The 11,783-nt window shown below is 47.5% G+C and overlaps 1 protein-coding gene across 4 annotated transcripts in view; it reads right to left on the reverse strand.

Annotated features, from left to right (window-relative positions):
* The window catches only part of Myh11 (myosin heavy chain 11), a 98,883-nt gene that overhangs the window by 49,114 nt on the left and 37,986 nt on the right, over positions 1–11,783 (reverse strand). For 2 of the 4 annotated variants that reach the window (XM_029470541.1, XM_029470542.1), the window contains exons 5-9: positions 8,772–8,874; positions 6,971–6,991; positions 5,094–5,186; positions 3,863–3,926; positions 3,168–3,266 (exon numbers count right to left, since the gene is read on the reverse strand). In XM_029470541.1, coding sequence (XP_029326401.1) covers positions 3,168–3,266; positions 3,863–3,926; positions 5,094–5,186; positions 6,971–6,991; positions 8,772–8,874 — 380 coding nt within the window. The remainder of the gene's footprint in view (positions 1–3,167; positions 3,267–3,862; positions 3,927–5,093; positions 5,187–6,970; positions 6,992–8,771; positions 8,875–11,783) is intronic. The other 2 variants (XM_021185416.2, XM_029470543.1) reach the window with 1 other exon arrangement.

The following is an 11,783-nucleotide window of genomic DNA, read 5'->3' on the forward strand; positions in this document are numbered from 1 at the left end:
GGCTCTAACCTCACAGAGTCACACTCGGCTCTAACCTCACAGAGTCACACTCGGCTCTAACCTCACAGAGTCACACTGGGCTCTAACCTCACAGAGTCACACTCAGCTCTAACCTCACAGAGTCACACTCGGCTCTAACCCACAGAGTCACACACGGCTCTAACCTCACAGAGTCACACTCGGCTCTAACCTCACAGAGTCACACTCGGCTCTAAGCCCACAGAGTCATACCCAGCTCTAACCCACAGTCACACCTGGCTCTAACCCCACAGAGTTACAAAGTTACCAAGCTCAGCTGCTCTATTTCCTTTGCTGCTGTTCATTTTTATCCTGCGCATTTACAGGATTTTCTTTCTTACTTCATTGGTACCTTTCCAACTCGTTTGTTTCTCTCCAAGCCAATTAGAGATACTTTGAAGTGACATCAGGGAGACACTTTTCTTTTTAAGCCAAGGTCTTTTATGGGTCAGGTCACCTTCCACCACTTGATAAACCCGAGGTTGAACGTACCCAAGACCAAGTTAACTGAAGCTTCCAGATTCAGAGAAACATGAGACTATCACAAGGACTTGGGCCTTTGCCAACCCCAGCATTATCCATGGTTTGGAGAGATTCATAGTATTTCAACTTCTCAACTTTCCTTTTTCCCAGCCCTGGCATCAGAATACTAATAATGCTGGTGGTAGTGCATGCCTGCAATCTCAGTACTTCAGAGGCAGAGGCAAGGGGATTGCTATGAGTTTCAGACTACTCTAGGCTAAAGCAGAACAAACAAACAAAATGCAATTGGCTCTAGACTCTGTCCTAGCCCCTGGCCCCTGGCCCAGCTGCCACTGGCCTCGCTTGCTACATACAGAGCATGGAGCAAAATGCAGCTGGAACTGCAAAGGGAAGAAGGGTAGATGCTTCTGCAAGCATCCCAGGGCCGCCCACTGTGAACTGCTAACTCACTCACTGCTAATGTAGCATCTACCCAGCACTCTGCATCCTCTCGCATCAGGTGCTCCAGACGGCAAAGCTTCAAGAACAACGAACTGAGAGGTGACAGCCCCTAGTGGCCGGGCTGTGCAAAATACCAGATAATGGCTGGTTTGATCACAGCCCTTTCATGGCTTCCTCTCCTTCTATCTTCCTTTCCTTCTTCTCTTTCTCTTCCCTTTCCTTTCTCCTCTTTCCCTTCCTTTTTCCAGGGTCCCATTATGTAGCCCATGCTAGCCTTGACCTTGCTATACTGCTTCCACCTCCCAGTGCTAAGATGACAGGTGTGTTTCACACCCAGTTATTTTGTTAATCTTTTTAACCAAAATAATTAACTGCGAGGCAAAAAACTGATGGAAACCAAGTCTGTGCTGTCGCCATCACTTTTGTAACTTAACCCTAACCCTAATTATAGAATGTAGATTCCATATTCACTGATGGATATATCCCTTTTGTGACTATAATTTTGATGTTCCTTTAAGAGTTTGATTACTTGGGGCTGAAGAGATGGCTCAGCAGTGAAAAGCACTGACCGCTCTTCCAGAGGTGCAGAGTTCAATTCCCAGCAACCACATGGTGGCTCACAACATCTGTAATGGGATCTGATGCCCTCTTCTGGTGTGTCTGAAGACAGCTACAGTGTACTCATTGTTATATACATAAAATAAATTAATCTTTAAAAAGTTTGATTCCTCAACTATGAGGCTTATGTGACAACTCCCCCCCCCAAAAAAAAAACCCGGTCTAGACAGAAAACCATTGAGGAGAGGCCTTAAAACTGTGATAGGGATGCTGAAGTGTGGCTCTTCACAGTTGATGGCTTCTGGTAGGAGTAGGGATGGCAGGGAAGGGCTCAGTTATCTTTAAGGGGCTGGCCACACTTCAATGAGTATATGGGCAGCACAAACTGGACTTGGTGTATTTTTTCTTTCTTTTTGTCTCTTTTTTGGGGGGACGGCACAAGGATAGGGAGGTAGGCCTGGAAGGACTGGGAATCTAGTGTGAGGGGTGCATTGTTGAAATTCCCAAATAACCAATAAAAATATTAAGTTGGAAAAAATAATGTGATTCCTGCATGGCCAGAACAGCTTATTTCTTACCTGAAATATAAAGAACACATGAAAAAAATTACAAAAGAAGATGGCAAATTTCAGCGTGCCTTATGTTCTTGCAAATATAAAGCTTAATTAAAACATATCTTTTCTGATGGTTTATGCATTGCTATAGCTGTTTTTGTACAACGGCAGAGTCGACCAGACTCTATGTGACCTGCAGAGCAGTAGCCAGTAACAATTTGGTCTTAAAAAAAACAAAAAAGTCTAATTTACAGGACAGGATGTGCCTGTTGTATGCAAAGGCCAGGGCTCCATCCCCAGAGTCAAAAGAAAGAATGCAGGGAAGGAGAAAGGGAGAGAGATTGAACATGCCTGTGATTACAACACTTGGGAGGTAGAGCAGGAAGATCAGGAGGTCAAGGTCAGCCTTGGCTATAGAGTGAGTTTGAGGCTAGCCTGGACCACACGAGACCCTGTCTCAAAACAAAATAACAAGAAGACTTGTATAATAGAAAGTCTTGAATTAACTGCCCCCCAAAATTGCCTTCAAATTCAAAATACAAGGCTGGGTCTTGGGGCTCATGCCAAAAAAGTTTAGTACTTGAGAGGTTGAGGCAGAAGAATTACAAATTCAAGACTAAATTGGAATACACAGCAAATTCTAGGCCACCCACTACAAAGTAAGAGCTGGTCTCAAAGCCAATAACTAAATATACCTGAAGGTATTTTTCAAGGCAGGATCTCACTATGTAGCCATAGCTGGCCTGGAACTCACTATGTAGACCAAGCTGGCTTCAAATCCAAAAAGACCTCCTTGTCTCTGCTTCTTGAGTGTTGGGATTAAAGGAATATACTGCCCTACCTGGCACCTGGCAAGTTTTCTAAATGGCATCTAGACCATTGTCATCTGCTGCCTATTTCCTTTAAAGATACAGATTGTAATTGGACCTAAACTGTTAACACTTTAATGTGTGGCTAATAGCCATCTACCATATCAAACACATAGCTGGTGAGGATAACTTTATAACGGTCACATTCGCTCACTGCAGGAGGTGAGGAACTGTATGCCTGCCTCCCCCAACATCAGCTCTTTCCCAGTCACTGACTCTTGAACCTGCCACAGGACACACTCACTTTTCATCTTTTCCTTGGCTCCGGCGAGCAGATAGTAGAAGATGTGGAACGTTCTCTCATCCCTAGCCTGTCGAATAGCCCTGGACTTTTCCAGAAGATCTGGTTGGCGAGAAGTTAAGGGTTCTGGGGCCAGCTTAGGGACTCAGCTCACAGCTCAGAAAGTCAGTTCCCAAAACCTAATCACCAATCCACCCTCCCAAGCCAGCTGCTACAGGTGTTCCAGGAGGCTCCCTGTAAAGTCGCAAGGGACCCAAGAGCTGGCAGAGCTGGCTACTATTTCTGATTCATGGATCTGTGTAGGGCAGCTGATCTCAGATGGAATCTTTTATTTATTTTATTTTATTTTATTTTATTTTATTTTAGGTTTTTCGAGACAGGGTTTCTCTGTATAGCTCTGGCTGTCCTGGAACTCACTTTGTAGGCTAGGCTGGCCTCGAACTCAGAAATCCACCTGCCTCTGCCTCCCGAGTGCTGGGATTAAAGGTGTGCGTCACGCCCGGCTTCAGATGGACTCTTAAAGGACCTTTGGTTTGGCAGATGTTGAGGATTTACATGTGCCCCTACCCCACAGTACCTCTGTTAAGCACAAGAAGGATTGTTCCGGAAGGAACTCAAGAGTCTGAAGAAGAGGACGGAGTTCTGTGCTTTCCCTGGGCTCCCTCACCCTCAGGAGGCCCCAACTCAGCAAAGGATACATGTTTCAATATTGGCACCTACAATGTAACCAGTGACATCGAAGTTGATGCGAATGAACTTGCCCTGCCAAGAGAAGAACAAGTTGATGTGGGCCAGGCTCAGCACAGACCCCACACCACAGGCAAGTGGATAAATGTCAAGGGCCCACTGGGGACAGGAGAGACTCTGAAAAGAATCAGAACTTCACAGTCCTGCTGGCCCATAACAGCCAGCATCTGAGCTGGGACACCGCCCCTCCCCAGGCCTCCCGAACCCATGTAAGAAATATCATTCATCTCAAGAGACAACGAAGTCCTTCATGGCTGTCTCTAAGTGGTAGGGAAACTGAGGCTGACATAGGTTAAGAGGCCTGGCAGGATATTGCTCTTCAGTCTGTCACAGGCTTTTCTACACCAAGGTCTGAGCTGCTCTGGCCTGAGCATTGAGAGCTGAAATGTTGTTTGTTCATATGTCTGTGGCAGAGGTGGGGGTGAGCGAGTGGGGATTTGATGTATACACTAGGAGTCTCTTACTAGCCTGGAACTCTCCAGGCAGGCTAGGCTGGTTGATCAGGCAGCTCCAGGGATTCTCCTGTCTCTGCTTCCTCAGTGTTGTGACTACAAGCACATGCCACCATGTCTTGCTTTCTCTTATAGGTTCAGGACTCTGTGTTTGCAGCAGTCCTCACTAACTGCTGCTGCCCGAAGCAGGTCGCCTTTCCGTGTCTGGAGTCACATCAGGATTATTTACTGTGATTCTTGATACCTGGGTCAGTACTAGGTATATACTGTGTACTTTATAAAAATCAACTCAACAAATGAAAACAGGAGGGAATGGTCTATATAAAAGCGTTCACCAGAATGAGTCTATGTAGTAGGTGTTTAGTCAGTATTTGGTAGAGGATAGATGTATGTGCTATAAAATAAGTACTTAATTCATGCTTCGTTGAATGAATCCATAGATGAGTATTGCACATATCTAGGTGCTCAGGAAATGTTAAATAAATCACAAATGTTAAATGGCTGACTGAGAATGGAGGCTCAGTGATTGTTGAGTGAATGGGTGAGGGCTGGAAGACAGGGAGCAAATGTGTCTATCCTCTACTGCCTTTAGTCAGAACTCCCCTCTACTCTTACAGCCTGTGATCTTGGGGGATATATGACACTGGGGTGCCCACTCAGTCTCAGAACTGTGTTCTTGGGGCATATGTGACATCGGTCCCAGACAAGCCCGTATGGCTCTGCTACTTACAAAGCGAGAGGAGTTGTCGTTCTTGACGGTTTTCGCATTGCCGAAAGCCTCCAGGATTGGGTTTGCCTGTAGAAGCTGCTTTTCCAGCTCCCCCTAAAATTCATTCATAGCTAGTTATGGGGGGGCACAGCACAAGGCCTGACACAAGATTCTGCCCTTCAGCCACAGATTCTTTCCTGCCCTCAGCCCCTCCAAGACCCTAACAGTCACATCCAGATGTACAAGATCTGATCAGAAGAGCTTTCTGACAGAGAAGACATCCACTCCTTGGAAAGATTGCTTTCCAGAGACAAAGGTCATTGCATAGTACAACGCTGGGATGCCTCTGGGAGTATGCAGTGTACAGGAGTCCTGCTGTCCACGGTGATACCGCAGTGTAAGTTTGATGTGTCACTTTCCTCAAGCTAAGCCACTACAACCACCCCCCCCCCCCAACTGCTTAAGCATAATTTTTATGAAACGTGCAGCATTTCATGGGCCAGTCTGGACTGCTGATACTTCCTATGGAAGGTAATTTGGAGGCTCCAAACCCATCAGAGATTCTTTTAAGCAGCTGCAGAATGAAGCCTTGAAACTTCATGAGCTCTGTCCAGCAGATGAAATGCAGCTGAGACTGAGTACAGCCCGTCAGACCCCTCTGAAGGGCCCCTGTGTGCAAATGCAACCACGTGATTAATAGTGACATAGAAAGGGCCAACAAAGTAAGCCATGCCAGGAAAGCAAAGAGATGCCAAGCTACAGAAGGCAGCAACTACTGTTGGCCTGAGCATCCCCCTGCGATGCAGCATGTAAATTAAGATGCAGAAGGCCTTGTCTTCATGGAAACTCCGGTCCTGACCCACTGGAGAAGTTGACAAGAAGAGGCATCCACTTTCCTTGGCTTAGGAGGAAGAAACTTAGAGTAATGGCATCTACCTGTGCAGACTTGGGATCCAAAGGTGTCCTCTGACCCTTTGTTCCCAAGTTCCCTCTTCTAGAAAGAGTCTTCTAGCAGGCACATTAAATGGCCTTCTGAGCAGCATTTTGAACATAGAGACCTCATCTGATGCATGATGAGACTGTGGCTCAGAACTGTTAAGTGTCTGGGCAAAGGTTACACAGCCCATGCCAAGTAAGATCCTGCTTCTCGCATGAGTCAAAGTATTGTGGCCCAGCATCTACCTACAACAGACTAGGTGACATGGGACACTCTGGAGGGTCTCTTTGAGGCTGGGACCCATGTGCCAGCTCTGCATCAGAGTTCAGTTGACACACACAGAGATCCATGCAGGGCAGGCTGTGTGTGCCATAGCCGGGGCCTTACCAAGCCACCAAAGCTAGTGCATCACAAACCCAAGAAGGTCTCAAATGTCTCAGGTGAGGCAACTGGCATGCAGGAGAAGACACAAGCACAACACACACATGCACAGAGACACACAGGTGCAGGGGACAGAGCTGGGGCAGGAAGTCACGGATGGTAACTTTGCCCTGGCTGGGTTTCCTACTGACCAAGCCAGGGCCACTCTGGAGCCTGATGGTCCTAAGATGCTCAATAGATGGGATGGGTCATTCCAATGTGTTGGGGGTACTGATGGTGGGCACACTATGGGAAGTGATGAGGGAGTTTATTCTGAACTGGGGCAATCCATCCAGGCTGGAGTGCAGCCCTAGGGATTCTGGTAGAAGCCACTAGATAGCTAACATGCCCCACTCTGGTATCACCACCACCTCCCACCCATGTACACCATGATATTTTGGTGCCTCTACTAGTCTGGGGCCAGGAACCCATGAGTCTGCCCTGTTCCCACATCTACTAGGAGCCCGTGGGTGCAAAAGATGCATGCAGGTCTTAATCCACTCGGTGCCTCCCGTCACACCAGGAAAACTCTGTTACTCACGTAGGCAAAAGATGGACCTTGCTGCGGTGGGATAGCACAGTATGAAACAGAGGTCAGTGCTTCTGCTTCATATCCAAGGCCCACCCCATATTGGGAGCCCTGGGCTAGGCTCCTTCTCCTCCATGCCATGGCTACCAGCCCCAGCCCACAGTGATCGGCTCCTTCCCTTATACTCTGCTGCTCTCTCTAGACTCTCCTCTCTTTTTTCTCTCCATGCACCCTCCATCACTCCCTTACTTCCTTTTGAAGACACTGTATAGCCAAGCTAGCTTTGAACTCATGATCCTCCTGCCTTAGCCCCTGAGTGCTGGGATCACAGGCTCACACCATCACAACTGGCCATTAACTACATTCTTAGACACCCAGCTATCTCATGTTTCCTAATTGCTAGGGCCTTAGTGTCTGTCTGTCTTCCTTCCTTCCTCCCTCCCTGGCTCCCTCCTTTTCCCCTCCCTCCTTTCCTTCCTCTCCTCTCTCCCTCCCTCCCTTCTTCCTGCCCTTCCTTTCTTCTTTTGACAGGGTCTTATGTATCCCAGACTGGTCTCAGACTTACTAGATACCCGAGGGTGAAGTTCTCCTGCCTTTACCTCCCAAATGTTTGGATTAAAGGTGTGTACTACCACATCTGGTTTATAGGATTCTGGGGATGAGCACAAGGCTTTGTGCCCACTAGGTAGGCATTCTTCCAACCCCTCGAGCTCTCCTCCCCCACTACACTGACATTTGATCTGATGGGGAAAGCAATACGCCTGCATATAGAGGGAGAGAGTGTCTAGCTGAATCATCGTAACTATTATGTCTTGTTTTTTTCTATATAGGAACAGGCTAGGTGGGAAGAAGCAGGATTCTCTCTGATAAACAAGCTTAGGCTAGTGGTCCCCACACAACCCTGACAGGCTGGTCTATGGTCATGGGCTTGTCTAAGGGGAAAACGTTCCTAGGATATATCCAGCACCCAGCCCAGGTCCCCGAGAGCTCCAGGTTCACTGGCCACTGAGCAAGACTGCTACTCCTAAGGATAGGAAACAAGATGCAGGGTGGCAGAAACCTTTCCTGTCATCTCTCTGCCCTCAGCATCCATAGAGAGGAACTGACAGGATCCTTGGTCCCATAGTGGACTGATGAGGAAGGCAAATGAGAGAGAAGAAAGGAAGCAAGAGAAGGTTCTAGAAACTTCTTGTACTTTTTCTTCCTCCTCCCATGGGGACAGTGGCATTTTTGGTTGTTGTTGTTGTTGTCCTGTGTCTGTCATTTGTTTGTACTAGCAGGTCTAACAATGTAACCACATGTCCCTGTAGGACCTCATCCTTGTGTTGTCTGGCTCACAGCAAGAAGGTCAGTCAATAGTGGACCAGGGACCCATGCTGAGTGACCTTAGCATCCTTGTCCTCTGGGGGTAGGACATGGGGTCATTCCAATTTGGGACTGAGTCCCACCCCCTAGGAACATTTGACAGTATCTGGAGCATATTTGCTGCCTCCTAATATATTGTGGCATACAGGGACAGAGACAAGGGACCAGGAGCATTGGAGTTCATGGAACAGTCCCTACAACAGAAAATCAGGTCATAGTGACATCAGAGCCACTGCTAAGAAGTGCGCACGGCAGTTCTCAGTGGAGGAGGCTGTCTGCAGACTTCTCAGACCGTGTATCCATGCAGGGGGAGAGGGTCTCCAGAGTCAGCCCACTCCACCCAGGGGGGCCAACCCAGTGAATACAGGATGAGTTCTCACTCAGGGGTTCTGTTCACTCTGAGTATGCTAAGGCCTGGGTGACCTTGGTGACAGCGTTTGTCACTTACCGTGATGCTGCTGTCTTTCTTGCCCTTGTGGGAGGATGCCACCACAGCCAAGTACTGTATGACTTTCTTTGTGTTCTCTGTCTTTCCGGCTCCAGACTCACCTCTGAAAGACATGAGTATGCTGACTCTCATATGATGGTCATCCTTGACACTCCCCAAGTGAGGAAACCAAAACTCCTCCTAGCAGGGGCATTAACTGGATATGTGCAGGTATACATACATATGGAGGCCAGAGGTCAACCTCTGTTACCATGCACCTTTAAAAAAGAAAAAAACAAAAACCAGATCTCTCTCTGGCTGGAACTCACCAATTAGGCTAGGCTGGCTTGGCAGTGAGCCCTAAAGATCTGCTTGTCTGTGTCCCTCCCCTTGCTAGGGTTATATGCGCATTACTCTGCCCAACTCTTGTCTAACACGGGTCCTGGGGATCTGAACTGAGATCCTCGTGCTTTCACAACAAATACTTTACCCACTGAGCCATCCCTCCGGCCCTGAGCTTGGGTTTCTTAGTCCTGCATATGAACCTAAATACACCCAGGTCCACAAGCCAGGGCACTCCTCTAGAGGGAGCTCCTCTAGGAGGTACTTCTCTGCACGGGAGAGCCCAGAAGAGGAGAGGAGAGCCTGAGTTCTGCTGTGAAGGATCAAACGCCAGTCTATTCTGCATTGTCTACTGAGAGGCATTGCCAGCAAAGTGGACCCAGAAGAGCTGGGCAAGAAAGACACTCCCAAGAAAGAATGTGTTTTCTTCAAATAGGCAGAGCCTAAAGGATAAAATCTAGGAAAAAGAATCGTATCCTGCAGGAGGGGGGCATAGGGGACTTTTGGAATAGCATTTGAAATGTAAATGAAGAAAATATCTAATTAAAAAAAAAAAAAGAATTGTATCCCATGAGTCCTGGAGCAGAAGCAAGCTCTTTCATACTCAGCAGAATTCCTTGAATATCAGGCAGCTAGCTGATAATTGCAAATGAGTAGCTAAAGTTTTCCTTGGTTGGAGTAATTTATGCTAACGTACATATAGCTGGTAGCTTCTGTGGAGGCTTGAATAGGTTTGGCCACCATAGACTCATGTGTTTTGAATGTTTGGCCCATGGGTAATAGCACTATTAGGAGGTGTGGGCTTGTTGGAGGAAATGTATCACTGTGGGGGTGGGCTTTGAGGTCTCCTATGCTTAAGGTCCACCCAGTGTGGAATCCAGTCTCCTCCTAGCTGCCTTTGGATTAAGATGTAGAACTCTTGGCACCTCCAGCATCCAGTCTGCCTGGATGCTGCCATGCTTCCTGCCATGACGATAAGGGACTAAACCTCTGAAACCGTAAGCCAGTCCCTATTCAATGTCGCCCTTTATAAGAGCTGCCTTGGTCATAGTGTTTCTTCAGAACAGTAAAACCCAAACTAAGACAAGTCTCTCTGCTCCCTTTGCTTCCACATCATCTTCCATCAGGATTGTTTATTTTTTCCTTTCTTGCTTGAATGTTCTCGTTTTCTGCGCTTACTTCATATTGTATGATATGAGAGACTCTTTCTTTTTTTTAAGTCTGGAAAAAAATATCATCCATGCAAAGGTCAGCTCAGTATTCTCTGGGCATAGCTCTGCTATTCTCCCTAAATAGAAGGAAAAAAAAATAACTTTCTCTGCCAAGCATGTCTCAGTGACTCTGTTCAAGCTGGAGAAAAGAGAAAAGGAAAAGCCACCAGTTGCTCTGAGAACTGGGCCTGGCCCCACGGAGTCCACTGTCAAAAAATGATGCCTCTTATGGACAGTTTCCTGTTGTCCCAGTTTGAGTGAGAGCGGTCTCCCACAGGCAATATATCTGAACACAGTCCCTAACTGATAGTGCCTGGGGCGGCAGGTCACAGGAGATGGACCTTTGAGGGTCATAGCCCAACAGTTTCCAGCTCAAGCCGTCTACTTCACAACAGCAGGTGAGAAATGACTGGGTGCAGGTTCCCACTGCCAAGGTCTGACTCACATCAGCCGCTATGATGGGCTGCACACAGTCACAGTGGTGTGAGGTCCCTGGTACCCCCTCCTTTCCCAAAGGACACATGATTGATTATTTTCCTACACTTTGAAGAATTGACAATGAGTGTGAGAAAGGGTACTGGCTATTTTGCATGCTCTGTCTTCTTTATCTTCTTCTCAGCACCACCCTTACATTTGGAGACAGGAAGTATGGTGTCTTAGTCTGTGTTACTGTGGTAAAGAAGTCTAGCCCAGAATGGGTAAGCAACCTGTTCTAGGTCTCACAGCAAGGGAAGGGCACATTAAATTCAGTCCTTGATTCCAATGCTACCCACACTCTTGCTATTCTACCACACAGACTCTGTTCTCTAATAATATTGATTATTGACAGGATTTAGACTCACCTAGTAGACAAACATCTGGACATGCCAGTGAGGGAATTTCTAGATTGGGTTAAATGAGGTGGGAATAAACCCCACATTGAATGTGGGAGTCACTATCTCATGAGCTGGGGTCCTCCACAGCTTGGAAAGAACAAAGAGAGCCAATCGGTAGCATCCAGCCCTATGTTTCCTGACCTCCTGTGCAAGGTCCATGTGCCACACCCTGGGAGCCACAGCAAACCCAAGGGCCAGACAAAGGGCAGGCGGGCCTTTGTGCTTCCTAAGTGCCTGGTCTGCTCTTTCACTCCCCAGCCATCTAAGGAGAAACTTCATGGCTCTTTTCATCACTTTGGAGAAACTGAGGGCTTAGGGACATGGAAGTAAACTGCTTCAGTTTCAGGTACTGCCATAGACAGAAAACGGAGGAGGAATGAAATTTAATAATATGACAACCCATATTGTTCTTCGCCTCCTGACAGATGAGAATGGGAAAGATAGAGGGATACCCCAGCTTTGGATTCTGAAACTGAAAGTGGTGATCAAAGAACGAGGCCACTCAGCCAGGCGTGGTGGCGCACGCCTTTAATCCCAGCACTCGGGAGGCAGAGGCAGGCGGATTTCTGAGTTCGAGGCCAGCCTGGTCTACAAAGTGAGTTCCA

Source organism: Mus caroli, chromosome 16 (genome assembly GCF_900094665.2).
Source record: "Mus caroli chromosome 16, CAROLI_EIJ_v1.1, whole genome shotgun sequence".
Classification (NCBI taxonomy): Eukaryota; Metazoa; Chordata; class Mammalia; order Rodentia; family Muridae; genus Mus; species Mus caroli.